General features: G+C 37.9%; 1 protein-coding gene across 3 annotated transcripts; it reads right to left on the bottom strand.

Annotated features, from left to right (window-relative positions):
- Positions 1-467: 467 nt before the first annotated feature.
- UTP15 (UTP15 small subunit processome component) lies at positions 468-17,180 on the bottom strand. 3 transcript variants are annotated; one of them, XM_004766871.3, is made up of 14 exons: positions 17,032-17,173; positions 16,798-16,893; positions 13,334-13,486; positions 12,374-12,466; positions 12,091-12,275; positions 10,584-10,762; positions 9,875-10,000; positions 7,092-7,227; positions 4,732-4,816; positions 3,904-4,053; positions 2,860-2,961; positions 2,335-2,468; positions 2,099-2,157; positions 468-1,132 (listed from the first exon to the last, which is right to left on the bottom strand). In XM_004766871.3, exons 3-14 carry the CDS (start codon positions 13,421-13,423, stop codon positions 915-917), a joined length of 1,557 nt encoding a protein of 518 aa, XP_004766928.1. In that variant the 5' UTR covers positions 13,424-13,486; positions 16,798-16,893; positions 17,032-17,173; the 3' UTR covers positions 468-914. The 3 variants fall into 3 exon arrangements, with proteins under 3 accessions (XP_004766928.1, XP_044930343.1, XP_004766927.1); XM_045074408.1 differs by having other exon boundaries at positions 16,709-16,893; XM_004766870.3 differs by lacking the exon at positions 16,798-16,893 and having other exon boundaries at positions 17,032-17,180.
- Positions 17,181-17,279: the final 99 nt, after the last annotated feature.

The following is a 17,279-nucleotide window of genomic DNA, read 5'->3' on the forward strand; positions in this document are numbered from 1 at the left end:
ATGGTTTACAGAAGGGTGGGGAGCTATAAGATAAGCTCCAACCATATGTATACTAGGTTGAAAGGCTATTTATTATGAGAAAAAATGGCAAATTTTATCACTCCTCTGACCTGAAGCAAGTTGAAAACTGGGTAGAAAAGCTGCATCTCGAAAAGGAAAAGAAACATGGTCCAATAAGGTCTACCTGTATGTAGACCTTGTTCTGATGAGGACGGTCAAGATTAAAGGAATGAAGAAAAAAACTGGAAGGGAGAGTACAATTTTCAGGTATCAAATCTGCCTCAGCACACTCTCAATACATATCTAACTAGTTCAGAGTTAAGCTGTTCAAAGCTGGCCACTGATATGTCACATTTGGGGCCGATGCACTCCCATTACAAGCGGGGGCAGAACACCTGACCTCAGATAAATGATAACGTCAAGGAGAGGGAGGCAAGATCAGCAAGGGTATGGAAATCCCACAGTGATCAGAGTGAAGAGAAAATTTATTTGCTTTTGCCATTTCTTTTGTTTTAAAAGGAGAACAAAATAAAAAAATAAAGCCCTGTCCCTTTGGCAGCATTCCCAGTTGAAACCCATTCCAGAGTTCTGAATGGCTACCTAAATGTTGATACAGAACTTTGCTGTATTAAAATTAATATCACTTTGTCCAAGGTGGACAATATACTATGAGCAAGACAACTGAGATCTTCTAGCCGAAGATACCATGAAATAATTCAAAGTATTACATGGAAAACCATGTCTTAAAACAAGTCCTTATTCTCCAATTCTAGATATTCATCTCTTCCATAAAACTGCTTCTGTGAATAGTTTTTTTTTTTTTTAATGTATCAGAAAGAGATTCTCTTTCCAATAGTTAATAGAATCAAATCTATTTCAAGTTAGTTGTTCTTATAGGTCTCATTAAGCAGACACTATGATTCCATCTTCCTGTTTTCTAGAAATCCATCAGATGTATGCTGTAGAACCGAAGTGCTTTCTTTCCTTGTCATAGTAGCAAAAAGCATATCCATCATCCCCAAGGTTTCTAGTAGTTCTCTTTGGTAATCAATCTCTTTTTCTACAAGTCCTTGAAGTAACAAAAACTTTTTATCAACTACAGGTGACTGACCAATCACAGGAAGATAGATATCTAGAAAGAGAGGGAAAACACATTAACTAGAAGTATCTTTGTAAACAATAAAGGAATAGCAGTAGTTACAAAGTATAAAAATATTCACTATAAATACATTGAAAAATTTGTACTTATTTTACAATTTGTGATTTACAAAAAAGAAACAATCCATCTGGATAAATGTATTTCAAAAAGAAATAATTACAGAAAGTACAGTGTGGAGTTCTACTTTAATTTTCCCCTTAAAAAATAGTCACGGTCTGTTTAAAAAAAAAGGTATTTTGTAAAAAATATTTAAAAAAAAAATATTTTGTAGATGCCTAAGCAAAAGTTGTTTAATTACAGTAACTCTAATCTCAGCAATTCAGAGTTGAGCTACTGTAAACGTTTTACTTCCCTTAAAATGGTATGATTTATGTGGTTGTTTGTTTTCTTTATAACTGCTACTGGAGAACTGATAAAAACAAAGTACTGTGATCTATTTGATTTCATTATTTGACATCTCTATTGTATCACACTTGGATTTTTCAAGGTTTTTTGTAAAGGATTTTATTTATTTATTTGATAGAGAGAGAGTACAAGCAGGGGAGCAGTAGGGAGAGGGACAACCAGGCTCCCACAATGCAGAGAGCCTGATGTGGGTCTCAATTATGGGACTCTGAAATCATGACCCAAGCCAAAGGGCAGTCACTTAACCAACTTAGTCACCAGGCATCCCAGTTTTTTTTCCCCCAAAGGTTTCATTTATTTATTTGAGAGAGAGAACAAGCAAGCAAGAGAGCACCGGGGGGCGGGGGGGGGGGCGGGCAGGGGGAGGAATGGCAGAGAGAGAGAGGGAAAACCAGACTTCCCGCTGAGCAGAGGCTTATGCAGGGCTTGATCCCAGGACCCCAGGACCCCATGATCATGACCTGAGCTTACAGAGGCTTAATCAACTAAGCAACCGAGGTACCCCGGATTTTTCACATTTTAACAACTACTTACCAATAATTATTTCAGCAGCATTGATCAAAACAGGGGCAAATCTTGGCTGAGATAGATTCCTATGAAACAAAATTTGTTTACTGAAATTGCCAACTTGAAAAAAAAATCCTTAAAACAGATTTACTGAATTTTCCATCAGTTCTCTATAAAGGTCAATCTAAAAGTAAATGCCTCTCATTTGAGATAAGGAAGTTCAGATGCAAGATATATATGTGTTTCATAGACATAAAACATACCGTATCAAAAAATTAAGAACACGACTGATTTCCTTTTCATCCCGACCTGCAAGGGCATTTGCAAGGACTCCTCTTCGATTTAGCTCCTTTATGATGGAAACTGTAATCTCGGGTGTCTTTATTGTACAACTGGGCTAGAAAAATTTTCAGAGTCAATATGAACAGATAAGACAGCACAGGAAAAAATAATAGTCGTGGCACTGACAATTACCAAATTTAAATAGATTTGTATCTTTATAGTTTTGAGTCACAGTAAGGTAAGTAATAAAATGATTCTTGTAAAAATATGCCCCTTGTAGGTTCATCAATTCTAACAAATGTACCACTGTGGTGGGGTATTGGTAATAGGGGAGGATATGCATGTGTGGGGGCAGAGAGTTTATCGGAAATCTCTGTACCTTATCCTCAATTTTTGTAAAGCTAAAACTGCTCTAAAAAATTAGTCTAAATTAAAACACACTCACTCACTCACTCACTCACTCACAGACAACATACTGTATGTATGTATACATGCTCCTCACTCACCTCAAGGACTCTGTCAAGTGCCTTAGAGACCCGGAAATTTTTCAGATCCCGGTCATATAATTCTAGGTGTTTCTTTGAAGGCCTGTTGATCAAAATGTCATCCTGTATGACAAAGTAAATTTATAAAGAAAAGTCACTATCTGTATAGAGTTTCATTCAAAATGAATTTTTTCATTGTGGATTTCTTTTATACCTTGGTGACCCTGAACGTGTAATAAATAATGGACATATGTCCAGAATGCAGACTAACTGAAAATGAAATGATCTGCTGCTACATCAATGTGTTCTTACTCTCCTATGATTTAACTTAGAAGAGACACACAGTACCTCATGCTGGGCAAACATTACTCATTTCAATTCTCTTCACATGGCAAGCAGTATGACTTAGAAGAAAGGAAACAAAGACGGGAGAAACTGAGACCTAGTCCCAACAACTCTGGCTACCAGTAATGAAATGCTGCATCGACCAGAGCTTATTTGCATCTCCGTCTTCTCAGATGCCAAACAGGGACATAACTGGCTCTACTACTGTTCAGGGCTGTTTAGGAGATCAAATCAGATAGTGTATCAAAGACACTATTTTGAATATGGTAAAATACTGTAACATTGTTATGAATCAGGGTATTAAAGTAGTCCTTTCCCCATTACTTATTAATAACGTTCCCCAATCTAGCAATCTGCAGGAAGAATTAAGGTACAGAAAAGCAAAATAAAGTTAAATCCCATGTGAACTACACTTTCCAGTAACCTGCAGGGTTGGAGCTGGCTACTCTAACGAACCACATTTTCTTTTTTTCTTTTTTTTTTAAAAGATTTTATTTATTTATTTGACAGAGAAAAAGAAAGATCACAAGTAGGCAGAGAGAGAGAGAAAGGGAAGCAGGCTCCCTGCCAAGCAGAAAGCCCAATGCGGGGCTCGATATCAGGACCCTGGGATCATGACCCGGGCCAAAGGCAGAGGCCTAACAACTGAGCCACCCAGGTGCCACATTTTCTAAAAAAAAAAAAAAAAAAAAAAAAAGAGAGAGAGAAATATACAAATACCCTTTGTTTCATGTAATTTTTTCCTTTAATAAAAGTTCGATATGCAGGCCTTCTTCTCCTAGGAAGAGAATCCTTCTTTGCTTCAGATTTCCGATGTTTAACACTCAGTATTCCATTGGTCATTCCTACAACTATTGTCTCATCTTCATGCTAAGGAGCAATTAGAAAAATAAGTTAGTCTATTCCTAACCCATCACTTGCCCTAGTTTTTCCTCAAAACACCATTTATAACATGTTTTCTGCTAATCCACACCTTCACCAAGAATTTCAATCAGATACTCTGCCTAACAACAATCCATGCAGAAAGTTAGATAAATCACTTTTTCCACCAGAATACTATTATACTGATGGAACATGTTATACCTGGTATATGTCATCACTGGCACTTTGTATAATAATATAGTTAATGACGCTTTGGGAAACTTCTAAATTAATTTTTTTCCTGCATCCTCTTATTAGAAAAGGATCTGTGTGATAGCATAACTTTCCACAATATTTCCAAGAAAATAATTTGTAGTAAGTTTTTCCTCTTCTAATTCAAATTTCTGTATGATGCATTCAAATATCCTCTTCTTCAACAGCTCGTGAAACTTGACAATGGACATCCCCAGATCCTACCCTTAGTGTTAACAATGCCAGTGAGCAAGACCTAAATCTCAATTCATACTAAATTACTGGCACAAGTCATATAATAGAAATTGTCTTAACTCCACCAACTAATACGGCAAGAATAAAGATTTATTCAAACACAAAGATAAACCCTAAAATTTCATTTCAGTTTAACAGACAAGGGTAGTGAAAGCTTTAAAAAGAATTAGAAATACTTACTGCAAGTGCAAGACTCAAAATTGAAGCTGCATAATCAAAACTGTGGACTACTTTATAGGAAGTCGTGCTATATACTTTCACCTTCCTAAGGAAAAGAAAGCTCTGTTACAAATTACCTAGAAAATGAGTGTAAAATGTAAATTTCCAATTTTTTTTAGAAATTCAATGTATAAATATTAAAATTTACACTGCAATGAAGAAAAATGATTAATAATATTAATTACAAACTAATTCATCACTGAATCTCTTTTAAAAATGAACTATTAGCAGTAGCTATGTTTATATAAAGACTTGACTAGCCACCAGACCACAGACCATGAACCACTGTCACCTGACAATGAAACCTGGGAGTACAAAGGAAAGGTTTCAAAGCACACTGGGATTCAAAAGCACAGGGTTTCTCAACATCAAGTGATTAACACTACAGGTCAGATACTTCTTAGTTGCAGAGGCTTTTCTGTGCGCGGTAGGCAATTTAGCAGCATCCCTGACTGCTACGTACTGTACGCCAGCAGCACTCCACTCCCAACTTGTGACAACAACCAAAAATGTCTCCAGATATTGCCACATGTCCTCTGGGAGACAAAATCCACTCTGAGATGACAACTACTGTGAAGAGAGCCAACTCACACTTGATTTTTGAGAGACACATCTAAAAACAGAGCCCCAAACTGCCTAGTAACAGCACTTCAGAGAGTCTGCTACAGATTTACATGATAAAGTCCTTCGTGTTAAAAATATATTCTAGCTTTTAAAATGCGTATACTTTTTTTTAAGGATTTTATTTATTTGTCAGCGAGAGAGAGCACAAGCAGGCAAAGTGGCAGGCAGAGGCAGAGGGAGAAGCAGACCCCTCCGCGCCCCCCCACCCCGAACCCCCACCGCGAGCAAGGAGCCACATGTGGGACTCAATCCCAGGACTCTGGGATCATGACCTGAGCCAAAGGCAGATGCTTAATGGACTGGAGCCCCATAAAATATGTATACTTTTTAATAAAAATACTGAAAAACCAAGGCTTTCTCTAACAATGAAAATACGATATATGGAAATAAAATTACCAAAAACAAATAAATATGAATAAATATTAGAACTGTGCCATAGTTCTAGCCATATGCTACTAAGCACTTGAAATGTGGCCAATGAAAATGAAGAACCACATTTTAAATTTTACTTGATTTTAATTAACCTAAATTTTTTTTTTAAGATTTTATTTATTTATTTGACAGTGATCACAAGTAGGCACAGAGGCAGGCGGGGGTGGGAGGGGAAGCAGGTTCCCCGCCGAGCAGAGAGCCCAATGCAGGGCTTAATCCCAGGACCCTGGGATCATGACCTGAGCCGAAGGCAGAGGCTTTAACCCACTGAGCCACTCAGGCACCCTAATTAATCTAAAATTTAATTTAAAAACTGAGGTAGTATAAAAATACTTTTCTGTTAAACCATCTATATTTTACTTCAATGACTATAAAACATTATTACTGTATCACATGACATGTATTGGATGCTTGTCTCTCGTTTGTTGGTAATAATTTTTATATCCATTGTGTATTGAAATGATATTTTAGATACACTGAACTAAATAAATATATTATTAATGTGGCCTAGTTCTTTTTGCCTTTTTAATGTGGCTACTAAAACATTTATAATTACATATGTAGTTCATATCCCATTTCTGTTGGACAGTACTGTTCTAGAACATTAACAGAATACTAATACCTACTTAAAGTAGTAATATTTGAATCACATAAATGTACAGAAATTTTCACATGAAGTTTTAAATTTCAAAAAAAAGCTAGCATATATACATACATTCATTATAAGCATTTCTAAATATGTAAATGGTAGAATAAAGATTTTTAAAGAAAACAAGGAATGACACAGACTATTTTAAAAGATTAATGTGCAAATGGTTCAATAAAATTCCTTAAGTATATAAGTACACACTAAGTTACGTCAGGTGAGAAAAAAAGTTTGCTATATGTGAATAAAAGGTCAAAACTATTTTCTTTCTTTCTTTTTTTTTTTTTTAAATTTTATTTATTTATTTGACAGAGAACACAAGCAGGCAGAGAGGCAGGCAGAAAGAGAGAGAGAGAGAAGCAGGCTCTGCACTGAGCAGAGAGCCCGATGCGGGGCTCGATCCCAGGACCCCAGGACCATGACCCGGGCCGAAGGCAGAGGCTTTAACCCACTGAGCCACCCAGGCTCAAAACTATTTTCAACTGAAAAGATTTTTTTTTCACAGAAATCATTTAACAAAACATTTACTTAACACAAGTACTTTAGAAATAACTCACTTTCTCGAGCAGTAAATACATGTACACTAGTAATAATAAAGGAAGAAAATTAAAATGCTAACCTGTCCAGTGACCCAGAAAGTAACCTCTGTCCAGAGCTACTCAGATATAAACATGTCACAGTTTTATGATGATTTTTCAAAGACACTAGCAACTGTCCTCCTTTCAGCATGTCCCAAATTTTAACATAACGGCCTCCTACAAAAAGAAATAATTAGTTTGAAATTCTGCCTCAACATTATTTTAAAGATTTGAAAAGCATTTTTCACTGGACGCTGCATTGCATGGAGGTGAAGTGAGGGGTCCCAGAGTAAAACTGCCTGGTTTCAATGCTGGCTCTGTCACTGAGTTTGTAACTGAGAGTAATAATAGTTTCTACCTCAAAGAACTATTCTGGTGATTAGATAATTGCATATTTGTAAATATCACAGAACTGCCTAGCAAAATAAAAAGTATAACCAAAAATGTTTAAGAAAATTGTTTAAGATCACCGTGTAAAAGAAATTTTATGTCACTACAGAAATGAACAATATAAACTATTTCCTAAACATTTTGTGAATCCAAACAAAACTGAAAAATTTCCCTATAACTTTTACTCTAAGAGTTAGAAGGGTCCTTAAAGGCAATTTAATCCGAGTTTAAAAAGAATTCTTTTAATATGGCATCTTTTATTTCTTTTTTTTTTTTTAAGATTTTATTTATTTGAGAGAGAGAGAACATGAGACAGACAGAACATGAGGGGAGAAGGTCAAAGGGAGAAGCAGACTCCTCGCTGAGCAGGGAGCCTGATGTGGGACTTGATTCCAGGACTCCAGAATCATGACCTGAGCCGAAGGCAGTTGCTTAACCAACTGAGCCACCCAGGAGCCCACATGTTTTATTTCAATGAAATATTAAGCAAATGTCTAAAGGTAAAATAGAAGAATGAGTTGGAGAGGGGGGAGCAAAGGTCTCATCTATCCTGACAAGGAAAGTGGGCCTGTAGGCCAATTCATAGTCCCTGTCTCACCACATGTGGCAGCTCATGAGCGAGCATAGTTTAAAACAACTGATCCGAGGCGCCTGGGTGGCTCAGTGGGTTAAAGCCTCTGCCTTCAGCTCGGGTCATGGTCCCGGGGCCCTGGGATCGAGTCCCGAATTGGGCTCTCTGCTCAGTGGGGAGCCTGCTTCCCTCCCCCTGCCTGCCTCTCTGCCTACCTGTGATCTCTGTCTGTCAAATAAATAAATAAAATCTTTTAAAATAAATAAAACAACTGATCCTGTCCCAACTCTCATTTCCAAAGTCTGTAAGAGTTGACTGAAGGGACTGCCCAAGGTCATACAATTAGCTAGTGACACAGTGGAGATTAGCATACAGGTGTCCATCCTCCCTATTCAACTTGAACTTATTTCCATTTCTCAAAATAACAGCAAGAAAAATGGATACATTTGGCAATGTTATCAATTTATTTTGAAATTAAATAGGTACTGGGGAAAAAGTATAAAACAGGGTAATTTATATTGAGATTTTTTTTAAAGATTTTATTTATTTGACAGAGACAGCAAGAGCAGGTACATAAGTAGGGGGTATGGGAGAGGGAAAGCAAGCTTCCTGCTGAGCAGGGAGCCCGACGTGGGGCTCAATTCTAGGACCCTGGAATCATAACCTGAGCCGAAGGCAGATGCTTAATGACTGAGCCACCCAGGCGCCCTCCATTTGGATTTTATTTTTATTTTTATTTTTATTTATTTGACAGAGAGAGATCACAAGTAGGCAGAGAGGCAGACAGAGAGAGAGAGAGGAGGAAGCAGGCTCCCTTGCTGAGCAGAGAGCCCGATGCGGGACTCGATCCCAGGACCCTGAGATCATGACCTGAGCCGAAGGCAGTGGCTTAACCCACTGAGCCACCCAGGCGCCCTCCATTTGGATTTTAAAATTAAGGGAAAAAAGGCTACACACATAGCCATATATGTGCTATAAATTATATATACTACTTATGTATTCTACTGTCAATGCATTAATTTTGACTTGATGAGTGAAAAAAACCAATTTATGTCTTCCCTTCTAATTGTGAAAATGCTCTATGATCAACATAACAACAACAAAAAATACCTCAGTTCCAACTCGATGAAAAAATGTATCAAGTCCCCCTTTGATTCCACATTATATCCTCCTCCAGGACTGCTATTTGTTGGGTAATGTCATTCCAATCAAGAGACATGAAAAAAGATAAGCCTGATTCTAGAATGGAAAGAACTGTGTTTTCAAAAGCTGTCATGGATCTCTTAGGTAAGAATGCCAGGAATACAACCTAGATCTCTGGTTAAATACACAATGCAGGCTCTCCAGTTCTAGGATTTCAGATCTCTCACTCTATCTTGGAAAAATTAGTCAAAATAAATAACTTTTATTTATTTCCTCAGTTGCAAAATAGGGAGAAAACGAACTACTTCCTAGGCTCGGTAAAATGTGTATAATAGCACAGTATCTGGTTCACATTAGGTACTCAGTAAATCCTAACTGCTGGCCTGCTCTACTTTTCGGTTGAACAAAACCTAGTTATGCAATTCAAGGGCAGAGTGTTAAATTACAAAAAATAACTGATAAAGTAGTAACTGATTCAAGACCAAAGATACCAGTAAAGCAATTTTTTAAAAAAGGTTTTACTTATTTACTTGACAGAGACACAGAAAGAGAGAGAGAAAAGAAGCAGGGGGAGTGGGAGAGAGAGAAGCAGACTTCCTGCTGAGCAGGGAGCCAGATATGGGGCTCAATCCCAGGACCCTGGGATCATGACCTGAGCTGAAGGCAGACACTTAATGACTAGGCCACCCAGGTACAACAATAAAGCAATTTTAAAAATACCTGCTGATGCCAGAAGACTTCCAGAGGGAAAAAGCAGGACACTTTCCACTGGCTGCCCATGCTCAACAGAGATCACGCTCTTGTTTGTTCGTGCATCAAACATCTTCACAGTATGATCATATGACCCTAAAATGTCAATTTTTGTATTATGTGAGTTTCATTACTCAAACTTAGTATGTATGTGTTTGTATTCAAATATAAATTTTAAAAGGAGAAAAGGATGAAATTTTAAAGACACGTCTATATGTTCATGAAGATACAGTAACTCCAAACTCTCTGGTACAACTGACTGTTTTCTGAAAAAGCATTATACTATAATACAGTACACTATATTATACAGGATCTTAAGCTATTCAGATTTCCAAGCTATTGTCACTACTGAATCACCTGGGAACCTCTGCACAAACACCCACAAACACTCCACTGCATTATTTTTGTTTCTTGGCCACTAGAGGCTCTGTGCTAACCAGAATACTAAAACCATTATAGTTCTGACACTCATGTTTTCAGGGAAGCCTGATGCTTCCAAAAACATCTGAAGGACAGCAAGAACAATCACCAAAAGAAGAAAAAAAAAATAAAACAAATGGATAAACAAACATATTTCTTTATAAAATTTTTTTGAAAACTACTCTATCCCAAGAGTCCCAAAGCAATACCAAATTATATCACAATTAAATTATCAAGAAGTGAAAAACAGTTCACCAACCTGTTACAAACAGATCTGGATTCAGTTTGCTAGCACATCCACACCTCACATAATCAGAATGTTCTTTGAATGTCAGAATTTCTTTGGAGTTTGGAATATCCCATAATTTAACTGTATAATCATCAGCCCCAGAGACCACATGATATTTGTCAGCTGTAAAATCGACTGTATGAACTGCTCTAAAAGATCAAGAATCAATGAATTAAAAAGCAAGAAAAAAACTGTGTGTCTGGCATCTTTTAACATAAAACACTCCTTTTCCCCAAGTAACCAAAAAAAAAAGAAGCTCAGTTTCAGGGAGTAATGATAGGAAGAAATTATGAGATAAAATCTTTAAAACAGGAGTGCCTGGGTAGCTCAGTGGGCTAAAGCCTCTGCTTTCAGCTCAGGTCATGATCCCAGGGTCCTGGGATCGAGCCCCTCGTTGGGCTCTCTGCTCAGCAGGGAGCCTGCTTCCTCCTCTCTCTGCCTGCCTCTCTGCCTGCCTGTGATCTCGTCTCTCTGTGTCAAATTAAAAAAAAAATAATAAAAAATCTTTAAAACAGGTATTTGTCCCTAAGCCAATTTAAAATTCTAAATACCCCTACTTTATAAAGTTAAGACAATTAGTAGCCTTAAAATTACATTTTCTAATAATATGTTAACAATTCTACAAAACTGCTCAATAAAAGTAAATGTTCTAAATGTTGGAGCAAAGGTACGTTTAATTAAATAAACTTCAAAATGGATAGTTCCTTACAAAATTCTAAGACCTGCCATTAATAGTAGGATCATGTTAAGCGAATTTGTTAGACTTCAAATGTTTCACTGATGGGGAAAGACCATCCTGATAATACACTATTAAAAAAACACCTGAGATTTTAAATAAGCAGAAGCTTCAGCAATGAACTAGGTAATCTTGATATAAAATTATAATATAAAACTACCCTGGTCATTTAATTTATCAAGCAGCAATATATTAACTTCAAGAAGAAAAAAAAAAAATCAACCTTCCAACCTGACTTTAAAATAAGAACCTCAAAAGAGTGTAGCCTATAGAGTTCTCATTTATAATTGTGAGGGTTCTTTGAGATCAGTGGTTTATAACCTCGACTGGTCATAGAACTCCCTGATTAGATAGGAAATTTCCCTAGATAAACGTGCATTTCTTAAAATGTCACATATAATTCTAGGGAATTCACGAGTCCCATCAAACTGGCCACAGGACTTTCGATTATGTCTTAGAACAACCAGGAAATAAAGTATACATTACTACATAATCTTTACAGAACTGCTCTATGCTTTTAGTCAAAGCCCAAACAAACAAACAAACCAAAAAAAAAGTTTACGATGACAAAAGAAACAACAAAATAACCAACTGTCTATAACTGTATGGTGACAGATGCTAACAAGACTTACTATAATCATTTTGCAATAGACACAAATATCGACGTATGCTTGAAACAACAATGTTTTGTTACTTATACTTCCATAAAAAAATAAAAAAATTTTAAACTCTGGCTCTTACTTAGTATGACCTTCAAACTGCCTGAGGGGAGCTCTCCCACTTATATCAAAAAGCTGAACTCCACCATCTTCACTGCCAGCCACAAGCAGTCTACCATCCTGACGAAAAGTAGCACAGTACGCCGTGTCTTTAAATCGAGAAAAGGTTTTTATAGGTTCTTGAGAGTACCGGCCATAAATGTGAATCTACAAAAAGATAAAAAACATAGTATTTAACCAAATGGCTCAAGATCAGTAGTAAATATAACTACACAAAGGAAAAAGAAATTTAACATTATATTTACCCTTGAGGAAGCTGTGACAGCATAATTATATGGAGGCTGTGGAGAAAAATCTACTTTTGACACTGCACCAAACTCCTTGATTTGAACAGGGGTCTTGATAAAAATAAAAAATAATACAAAGGATCAACAGTTACAATCGATAAGACCTTTGAAGCATTACATAATTTCTTACTGATATTTCTCTTTGTTCTTAATAACATTTACTAGGATGTATTTAATATAGAAGTATAAATAAAGCAAAAAGGTTCAATTACCATCATCCAAATTTCCCCAGTTGCCACGAAAGTAAATACATATATGACGTAAGTAAATATATGACAACAAATATATGGGCAGACGCCCAACTGACTGAGCCACCCAGGCGCCCCTCTTTTTCCATTTTTTAATTACTCATTTAAAAGAAAAATCACTTTTAAGCCTTTGTAGTCTAGAAGAACTAATTCTGCATCATGGCTTTCTTAGTTTTAGAAAGGCAAAAAAAAAATCTTACATAACTGAAAAATTTAAAAATCTATCTCATTTGGCATTCATTAATCTTAATCTATTTTTTGGTAGGCACTTGTATGATTAAAATCGTTAAGCACCATGGACTTTTTTTTTTTTTAAAGATTTTATTCATTTGACAGAGACACAGTGAGAGAGGGAACACAGGAGTGTCAGAGGGAGAAGCTTCCTACAGTGCAAGGAGTGCCACGAGGGGCTCAATTCCAGGACCCCAGGATCACGACCTGAGCCGAAGGCAGACACTTAACAATTGAGCCACCCAGGTGCCCCAGAAGCATGGACTTTTAATTTGAAACATCCAAGAAAAAATATCAGATATCAAATTTTCCACCCAAACTGTAAACTGTTGATAGATTTTTTTAGTTATTAGTTCTCTACTAGAGTATCCAAAGTATAACATATGCTGGGGAAATAAGCATATGCAAATGCAAACCACTCATTACCATCTACACTTACCTTATAGTTGTTCCAGTACAGTGTGTCTTGGGTGATTTTTTCACCGAGTACAGGATATGTCTGAATAGCTGCAGGCTTATACCCAGCCATAATTTTATATAATTAGACTGTTAAATTGACGTTACAAATAATTATAGTGACTCTGCTTTATGTCTGTAAAAGAAAATATTTTATATACACATGTTATTCTTTAACCTGTATAGTTCCATTCTCACACTGTGTCTTTTCAAAAGACTGTGTGGCAGCTTACAGATTAGTGACCAATAAATCATCTAATTCTAACACAGAAGTGACAATCTAAAGGAAGTAGGAAGAATACAGACAAGGCTACCAGACTGCACCATCTACTCAGCTATACACAGAGGCTGTACACAAATGTTCTCACATCTGACTAACCAATTTACAACACATGGAAATAAATCTGGCTCAGCCATCCAGCAGCCAAAGCAGAAGTCCACTGGCTTAGACTGTTTATTAATAACAACAGAAAATATTAAGATAAAAGTGCAAATACAAGTTTCCTAAAACTAAATTTAGGATGACATTTAATCTATATGAACATAGTGTAGGGTCTTGACTTCCTGAAAGCCTGAGAAATACCAAGAAGGAAAACAAGGAGAATATTCTAACAGAGAAGCTTAAAATTAAATTTAAAAGCTTAAAATAAAATTAAAAGCTAATATTCTGATGCAGAAGTTTAAATGTAAAAGCTTAAAATAAAAATTAACTTTTAAAAGTTTAACAGTAACAAAAATAAAGAATAAAGCAATTCTGAAATTAAATTCCCAACTTAAATGACAGAACAGGATAAAAATAAATTTAAACTTTTAACTGACATGGAATTAAGCCAAAATGTCTCTCCAGGACTATTCAACCGTGAAAGAGATTGATTTTATCAGTGATCCAAATCATCTATTCCAAAACGCTTGAAGTTATTACCAAAATAAATAGGTATGACATACTCTGAAGATTCTTTTGATGAAATGGAACAATCAACAATTAAAAGGAAGGAAAGTTTTCTGTTCATTCAAGTACCTACAATGCACAGGACACTCTTCTAGGCTCTGGAAATACAATGTTGAGTAAAACAGTCCCCTCACGCCAATATTCTCCATTTTAGCTGGTGATGAGCAGAAGACTCGGCCTTGACTTGTCCTTCCTCTTCACTTTTAACATCCAAATAGTTAACAAGATCTGCTATTTTACCTCCTTAAACTTTATCACGTCCACTCTACCAAGTTCCACTGCCCTTAGATCTTATCTACCCAAATACTGCAGTATAAGGGCCCTTGACTCCCTCATCCATCTTTTTTTTTTTTTTTTTAAAGATTTTATTCATTTATTTGACAGAGAGAGAGAGAGCACAAATAGAATGGCAGGCAGAGAGAGAGGGAGCAGTGAGCTCTCCGCTGAGCAGGGAGCCTCATACGGGACTCCATCCCAGGATCCTGGGATCACCACCTGAGCCCAAGGCAGCCACTTAACCGGCTGAGCTACCCAGGCACCCCCTCATCCATCTTTTTTTTTTTTTTTTTTTAAAGATTTATTTATCTGACAGAGAGAAATCACAAGTAGACAGAGAGGCAGCCAGAGAGAGAGAGAGAGGGAAGCAGGCTCCCTGCTGAGCAGAGACCCCCATGCGGGACTCGATTCCAGGACCCCGAGATCATGACCCGAGCCGAAGGCAGCGGCTTAATCCACTGAGCCACCCAGGCGCCCCTTTCATCCATCTTTTAAATAGACATCAGCAAGACCTAATTACCCAGTATATCCAGCACAAAGCACAACACTGCCTGAAAAGAAAGGTCCAAGCTCCTTAACAGGGCTTCTCATCTGGCCCTTACCAACCTTTCCAGTTTCACTCTTTGCTATTCCCTTTAACACACTATTCTCTTACTTCTCTGTCTTTGCTCATTTATCCACTTTGCCAGGAATGATCTCTACATACCCCCTTCCTTTTTATCTTTTAAAGCTCAACTCAAGGATCACATCCTCCACACTTCTCTCAACTCCTAATCCTACTTCATTCTGCATACTTCTGTCTCTGTGCATAGTAACACTGACTTTGTAATAATCTCTTTTTCCCACAAAACTGAACATTTCATATCACGAAGATTTTTTTTAAGTGTGTAAAGAAAACGTGGGGAAAGAAAGTAGGCACTGTGCTGATTTCTACAGAAAAATATAAAATTAAAGGCACAAGTGGTGTCTATAATAGGAATACTGCTACGCATCAAGAGTCAACAAACTTTTTCTGTAAAGGGGCCAGATGATAACTATCTTAGGTTTTGCAGACCAATAGGCAAAATGGAGAGTATCATGTAGTTACAAGCAAGCAAGCAAGAAAAAAAAATCTCAATTTTACACTAACAAAACCCCCCAAATAATTATGAGAACAATTTTGTAGTTATGAATGAAAAGAATGAGATTTTTGAATGAAGGAAAAAACATTTCACTTATTTTAGGTTCAAGATTAGTGTTTCCTATCATCAGAATGCAAATATTCACTTGTAAAAACCATTCTAGGCTCACTGGCTGCCTAAGGAAAATGGTCACCATGCCAAATCTAATGTGTGGGCTTCCATTCCTTACTGTAAAACCACCCCTTACTAGAATATTGGCAAAGGAATACATAACTCTGCCTTGAGAGAAACACTTTAAAGCTCCTAAAGTTTACAAGTGAGGAGTACGGGTGCCTGTGTGGCTCAGGTCATGATCCCAAAGGTGCTGGAATCAAGACACCACGGAACACCTTGCCCAGTGGGGAGAAGCATTCTCCCGCAGCCTGCCGCTCCCCCTTCTTGTGACCTCGCTCGCTCTCTCACAAATAAATAAAATCTTAAACAAAAACAAGTGAGGAGTAGTAGTAGTGGTTTGCCAGATTAAAGAGAGTGACAGCACTGGAGATGAAGGAGAGGGAACATGACACAAAAGCGTGGAGGCAAGAAGTGATGTGAAAATGATTAGGAAGATGATTAGGGAGAGGTGAGAGCCGGAGAAACTGAGAGTAGATTGATAACAGATACTACAATACAAAGCAGAATATCAAATATATGCTACAAATAACGTACAGAATACTAAGAGCTCAAACAGATTTTTAAAAAAGATTTTATTTGTTTGGCAGAGATCACAAGTAGGCAGAGAGGCAGGCAAAGAGCGAGGAGGAAGCAGGATCCCTGCTGAACAGGGAGCCAGATGCGGGGCTCGATCCCCAGCACCCTGAGATCATGACCTGAGCCGAAGGCAGAGGCTTAACCCACTGAGCCACCCAGGCGCCCTCGAAACATATTTTTAATTTTAACCGGGCGGCTCCCAGAAAGACTCAAAGCGTGCATTTCAACCCGGTCTTGATGTCTAATTCTAAAACAGACTGACCTTTTAAGATGGGCACAAGCGCGGGGGATAAGGGCAGCACTGGAAATCGAGAGAACATCATAAGCAAAGACAGGTGGAAATTTGCCCACCTGCCTTGGAGGGATGCGCGCTAATAACGGTGCACAGGAGGAGAGGATGTGCTCGCAGAAGAGGCCAATGTACATCGAAGCTAAATCGCGGGGATCCTGAGAGGTTAGTTATGGAATTTTAGCCGTTCGGTGAAGACTGGGAAGCCCCAGGGAGCACGCCAGATTCCAAGGAAGGCCCGACCAGAGCTTGAACTACCCCCACTGGGAGCCTCCTTCACCTCCCTACCGCCTCACCTGCCCCGCGAAACACTCTGCGTCCAAAGAAAATTTCTTGGATTCCGCCAGCCCCCTCCCCGGACTCGCGGGGCTCACTTGCGGAAGATCACGCGGACCTTCCACGGGGCCGCCAAGACGCAAGCCCTGAACAGGCAGGCCCGTCGCACAAAAGTGACGTGAGGACGTACGCACACGCGACTTACGCGTCCCGAGTGTCGCAGGGGCGGATCAGGAGGGCGGGGCGTGATCGGAGGGCCCGATGGGTG

The sequence above is a fragment of the Mustela putorius genome, unplaced genomic scaffold (genome assembly GCF_011764305.1).
Source record: "Mustela putorius furo isolate JIRA1106 unplaced genomic scaffold, ASM1176430v1.1 tig00537350_pilon_pilon_pilon, whole genome shotgun sequence".
NCBI lineage: Eukaryota > Metazoa > Chordata > Mammalia > Carnivora > Mustelidae > Mustela > Mustela putorius.

Excerpts from the sequence above, each read along its gene's own strand:
- UTP15 (XM_004766870.3), bottom strand. The coding sequence starts at position 13,423 with ATGGCTGGGTATAAGCCTGCAGCTATTCAGACATATCCTGTACTCGGT. Across the intron at positions 4,054-4,731 it reads TTTTGAGTCTTGCACTTGCA|CATGAAGATGAGACAATAGT; the intron begins GTAAGTATTTCT and ends ATTGCTCCTTAG. Across the intron at positions 2,469-2,859 it reads CACTTGACAGAGTCCTTGAG|CCCAGTTGTACAATAAAGAC; the intron begins GTGAGTGAGGAG and ends AAATTTTTCTAG.